The 6,000-nt window shown below is 52.0% G+C and overlaps 1 protein-coding gene across 7 annotated transcripts in view; it reads left to right on the top strand.

The window, feature by feature from the left end:
* The first annotated feature begins 2,307 nt into the window (after positions 1 to 2,307).
* NCAM1 (neural cell adhesion molecule 1) overlaps positions 2,308 to 6,000 on the top strand; it is a 142,188-nt gene continuing 138,495 nt past the window's right edge. For 6 of the 7 annotated variants that reach the window (XM_062594622.1, XM_062594621.1, XM_062594620.1 and 3 more), the window contains exon 1: positions 2,331 to 2,601. In XM_062594622.1, the coding sequence (XP_062450606.1) occupies positions 2,550 to 2,601 (52 nt within the window). In that variant the 5' untranslated portion in view covers positions 2,331 to 2,549. Of the gene's footprint in view, positions 2,602 to 6,000 lie in introns of all 7 variants that reach the window. The other variant, XM_062594619.1, reaches the window with a different exon arrangement.

Here is a 6,000-nt window from a genome sequence, read left to right as displayed (position 1 = left end):
TGAAGTCGCATAGCACCAAGGATCCAGCTGGTAAAGCTGGTATGAAAAGACCACTTCACGAAGCAATGTTTTGTTATCCTCTGAGGTTCTTTTTTTACAGGGAAAACTCTAAGAAACTTGATGGGGGAGAGGAGGGGAGATCCAAAGGAGAAGCAGATGGCTTGCCACTATGATTTTCTGTATTTGTCAACTAGTATGTGAAAGGATGGAGAAACAAGGTGGGAGTCTTGTAAAATGTTCTGGTTTGATGGATGATGGAGATCCTTCCTCTCTTGTAGAGCCACTACTTCATTTCATCTGCTAAAGCTATATAATACTGGACATAGACTCAAGGTACTCCTTATGATTAGATTAAAAAAACAAGTACCTGAAATGTCTCCATGAATTGGCTGCTGCTTTGAAGATACAGGATGGCCTTTCTTCTGTGTGTGTGTTTTTTAATCATGGACAGAAGTGCTTTCACATAGTTGTCTTTCTGTTTGAAAGTGGCTGGAGTAGAGTCCATGCATCACCTGAATAACTTAGATTCTATATTGGCATCCTCCTGGACCAGAGACTTGATGTGAGGTGGGGATGCGAGAATGCAAGACTACAGGATAGTGGGGACTGGCCTGAACTAGGGGAGCAGCAGGGTAGTAAAGAGAGTAATAGCAAATGGCATCACTGAGCAAGGTTGCTCTGTGGAGATAATCATTCCAATATGAGGCCATGGGCTAGGCAGGCCAAGGAAGCAGAGAAGGCATGTTTTCAATCACACTGCAGTAAGTAATTTGGTTGTTTCTTTCAGAGAAGCGTTTTTATAAAATAGAAAGGGGGAAGGGAATCCTCAAACAGAAAAGAATCCATTAAAATGAAAGAATATGGTCTGGTCTGGAACGATCCTTTAGACCACTAACAGCAAAATGTTGGAATGGCTCATCTATATTAAAATACTGCTGAATTACTGATGTTGTCAAATTGTATTCAAAGTGTGTTCTTTAAGTATCTTCTGCCTAAATGTTTTAGACTTGTCAGTTCTTTGCTAATAAAGTATCTGTGTCATTAGGAGTCTTTTATGTGTTCAGAGCTGTCCATTTTAAGGATTTTAAATTTCCTTTTTTAAATAAGAATTGCAATTAATCAACTAAACCAAATTATTCTGCATGTTATGACAATGGTCCACTTCATCTGAAGTGCTTCCCTCTAATACTAATGACTGTAGGCTACACCTGAACAAAACTGCATTTTTATATTTTTGTCATAATACTTTCTGTCCCTTAAAGAGTTGTTCTGGGGTCTTAAAGCAACTGCATATTACACTGAAGTAATGAGACCTCTTAATAACTTCTGTGTTTTGGGAAGGTGTTGGAAGAGTGCTGTTAAGGCGTAAGTCTAGAGATTGACTTTTTTGCACCATATCCTCCTTTTGTATACCTAGTGCTGACCCCACAAATATGTATTTCTCTATTATCTTGTATGTCCAAGGAAGAATAGCACTTTCTGCTTTTGGTGTTGGTAAAGCAGACAGAAGGAAGAGTAGACGCTGAGGAAAGGTGAACAGTGAGAATGTGTTCTTTATACATGAAAGAAGTACACCAACAGAATCAGTACAGGCCCTTTACGGGGTAGGTTTTGGTGTGACAGCTGTGTGAGCTGGGGAGGGGAGCGCCAGGGAGGGCGGCAGGGCCCAGAGCCCTGGAGAGCAGGGGAAGCTCCTTCCCTCACAGCTGAGTCCCTGAGCCCCGTCTCCTCAGGACAGCCTCCCTCCCTACGAGTTCTGTCACATGCCCCTCGTGTGGCGAAGCGGTGCCCCGAAGGCCTGCTGGCTGGGGAAGCCCTGAGAGCCCTCTGCGTGCCCGCTGACCAGGCCCCAGGCCGCCAGCTGCACCAGGCCTTCAACCGGGGAGCCAAGTACGGCAACGGGCTTTCCCGCGGGGGGCTGCTCCCGAGAGCGCGGCCCGGAGGGGCATCCCCGCCGCCCCGAGAGGAGGGCTGGGATCCAGGGGGCTCCGCGGCGGTCCCCGGCGGCGAGGAAGCCGCACCCAGCCGGCGCTTCCCCGTTTGAAAATAAACGGCCGCCGCGCGGTCCGCGCCGCGCCGCGCCGCGCCCCGGGCCGCCACCGCCGAGTTCGGGCCGCGCTCCGCGCCGCGTTTTGCAGGCGGCCGGGAGCGCCCCTCCGCGCCGCCAGGCCCCCTCGGCGCGCGCGCCGCGCTGTACTATTTGAGGGCGGCGCGGGTGGAAGAACACGGCGCGGCGCCACCCGCGGCGCGAGGCCGGCCGGCGCAGGGATCTGCGCCGCGCGCGCGGTGCTGAGGCCGGCTGTCACTCATCCGCCGCGCGGCGCCGGGACGCGGCCGGGGCGCAGCCGGCAGAAGGCAGCCGGGCGGGCAGGGTGCGAGGCGCGCGGGGGCCGCGCCGAGGGACGCCCAGAGCGGACGCCGAGAGCAGCGGGAGCGGAAGGAGCGGAGCGGGGAGAGGAGGAAAAGGAAAGGGCGAGCGAGCCGCCTTTCGTCCGAATTGCGGGAAAATTCTATTTCGCCAGCGGCTCCCTCTCCTCCAGCCGGCTGCAATGCTGCCAGCCACGGCGCTGCCCTGGACGTTGTTTTTCCTCGGAGCCGCAGGTACCCGGGGCGGCGGGGCGCGGCTCCTGCGGGGCGCCGCCGGTGCCCGGCGGGGGAACAATGGGGCCGGGGCGGGCGGACCCCGCAGCCGGCGGGCCCCGCGCTGCCCCGGCGTGGGCAGCCCCGCGGTGGTGGGGTGCCCCCGCGTCGTGTGCGTGGTGGGGTGCCCGGCTCGCGCACGCCGTTCGCCGTTGTGGAAGCCGGCGGGGAAAGATGGCTCGAGCTGTGCAGTTTTGACAGGAGAAAGTGGAGGGGGGAGGTGAGGAGGGCGTGAGCTAGCGGCTGCTTCTGCACGGTGATGCTGATGCTTTTAGGTGCAAAGAGAGGAATTGCACCTACCGCTCGAGCCCACCTCATCTGGGCTGAGGTTTCTGCGTGTTGCAAATCGCAGACAATGGAGAGGGGAGAGAGGAGGCGAGTGAAGCGAAGGAGATGGATGCTACGTGCGGTGTGTTAATGGTGTCGCCGTGCGAGGAGGCGGTGGCCGTTCGTTGTTTTGTTGACTGCATTGTGAATATTAAAAGGATGCTATTCCTTCACGCAGCGGTTCCCCCCCCCCCCCCAGCACCGTTCTTGCAAACGATGCATGCACAAGGCAGAGAAAATGCAGCTAGCGCGGGCGGGGGGGGGGGATGCGATTGCAATTAAGGGCGGGGGTGAGAGCAGCTGCGGGGAAAAAAAAGGCAAAAGCGGGGAAGGAGAGGCAGGAAGGATGGCAGCTGGAAGCAGGAGCGGTGGGGACACCGCAGGGCCAGGGGGGAGCGGCCGCGGGGAGGGAGGGGGGCGCGTGCGCGGGGCGCGCGCCGCGGCTGGGGAGGGGAGCGGCGGCGGCCGGGCGCGAGCCCCCGTCCTCGCGGGGGGGCTGGAATGGGGGGGCGGGGGGGGTCGGCGGCGCCCGCAGCCAATCAGGGAGCGGCGGCCCCGGGCGGGAACTGCCGTTAGGGGCTTTGATCGCCAACGGCCGTAACGGTCCGGTGCGCTGGCCGGGCGGCCGCCCTGCCGCCCTGCGTCGGGCCGCCTCACCTGCGTCGGGCCGGGCCGGTGCTCGCCCTCCTGCCGCCGGCGTCCCGCGGCCGGCCCGCGACGTCTCTCGGACGGGCCGCGTTCGCCACGCTTGTGCTGGCCCCGCTGCCACCGCTAGCAAGACTATGGCCTGCCCTGCGGCGCCCCTTACCTGCGGTAATCCACCCTCCGCGCTTCAGGGGGCTTCCCTGCCCCGATTGTAGTGCAGTGCGCTGTCCCTCTCTGTGCTTGCTGGGAAGTATCTCCCAAAGCCTGTTATCTCCGCTCCTGCTTGTGTCGCTGTTGCATCCTAGTTCTCCCCTACATCCATTCTATCAACCTTTCTTCAGTGCTCTCTGTTTCTTTGAAAGCGTCGTGGCCTGCAGCCCCACACCATGGTTGTTCCACTACAGTTAGCCCAAAACTACAGTTATTTTACCAGCTTTATGTCTTATGACCCCTTCCCAGTCTGCTGTTATGTAACTACCTCCAGCTTGTTGTTGTGATCATACCAAAGCTGTCCCTGTCTAGATTTGGGCTCCTTTGTGATACTTCTGTGCCCAGTTTTGTGTCCTTGTGATATATCCTGGTGCTTTATTCATTTACACCCATCACTGCTATTACACACCTTGCTGTACCAGTTTTCTTCACCCCCTCACTTCAGTGCCCTTCTTAGCTACTACAGCTCCTCACTGCCTTATTCTTGTATTGATGACATCTTATCTCCTTAAGCAGTCACTGCTACTATACCTCTATTAATGTAGTAACAATCACTGTTCTGCAGAACAGTTCCAGCTCCCACTATGCCAAACCATTGCCACCAGTATGTTCTAGTCCATTGCCAAATAAAGCTACCTATTTAGCATCAGCATGACACCCACTCCTGATACACAGCTCTGGTGTCAAAAGCACTCCTATATAGCTTCTCTTTATTACATGTTTTAAAATCTGTGTTACTGATGATTACATTTTATATATAAATAAGGAGATCGTCTTTGTACTTCCTCTGTAGCCAGCTTTGCATTTGGCTCAGCCACGCCCTCCCTAATCACCATCACTGCATACATTCTTCATTTCAGCCATCATCAGATGCCTGGCTAGCCACTTAGAGAGCCTGACTACAGATCTGTGATTTGTTAGCTACAACCTCTATTAAACATTCACACAGGCATTCTCAGCTTTGGGAGGAGAAAAGGAAGTGAGTTTATTATTATTATTATTATTATTGTTTTTACAAGCAGATTGGAGGAAGAAAAGAAAAACAGCTGTGCATCACCTCCTGCCCCACTCAAATACATGTTTATTCAATGATAATAATTATGAATGCCTAGAGTGCCTAGGGAGCTGCACAACTGAAATTGGGTTGTTAAATCTGCATAAAATGGAGACTATAAAAAAAAACCCAAAATATTAAAAAGCCAGAGCAAAGCAGAAGCACTGTATGGTAAAAACAGTATTCAGCATGTCACTCATGCTTTCCACAGTACAGGATCCTTCTTTGGTTTTCTGAAACTTGTGTCTCTTTTTTTCCCTGACCTCACCCCGCTCTGTGTTTCTGGGATAGAGGGGGGCAGAGACTGATTGACTGATGATTACCACATGGGCTTAGGAAGCTGGCATGTTGAAGGAGAAGTCAATAAAAGGGGAGGCCAGCTATAAGGATGCTAATAAATCCTAAATGCATCTCTACAGTAGCGTAGATGTAAAGCAAGAGATAGATGCTTATTAGTGAAGAAACCCTGAACAGGATGTTTTCTGAGAAATGGTTACCTGCTGGGTTGAGAAGAAAAGTGACTCGTCACATCTTTTACAAAAGATGGAATTGTTCTGTGTATTTCTGTGGCCTGTGATAGTGATGACTTAATTTATTGTTAAATTGAAACAGCGTTCTCTTGTAACTTAGAAGCTGATTTATAGACACAGCAGATGGCTCATCTCCTTTCATTTACATCCTTAGATCTATGGTTTCTAAAATAATGGGGAGTATTTTGTATAAACTTTATCCTCTTGACGTATGGACTTGAAAAGCCCTGATCTGCTTCTCGTTTTATTTATTTTTTAGAACATTTAATATAATAGTTGTTTAATGAGTTCTCTATATTTAAGTCTTTGGGAGTGTTTAAAGATTGTTGCTGCTCTCCAGACTGAAAGTGCCTTCGTGTTTTCCTGGCTCATATCCAGAAATTTATTTTGCACAGAGACCTTCCTGGCATTGGGTATAAGTGATTGGTTTCTTATTGTTAAAGAAATGTGTATTTTATATATGTGCACGCACACACATGTATATATTTGCATATATATTTTTTGGTAATGCCATGGGTTTGCGTTGGCTGGCTGGCAGGAAAGCAGAACCAATTGATGGGGGAGGAGGCAGTGATACTGCACCTGCTGCCATCC

The sequence above is a fragment of the Rhea pennata genome, chromosome 24, assembly GCF_028389875.1.
Source record: "Rhea pennata isolate bPtePen1 chromosome 24, bPtePen1.pri, whole genome shotgun sequence".
NCBI lineage: Eukaryota > Metazoa > Chordata > Aves > Rheiformes > Rheidae > Rhea > Rhea pennata.
Note: the sequence above shows the minus strand (reverse complement) of the source record. Positions and strands in the feature narration are given on the sequence as shown.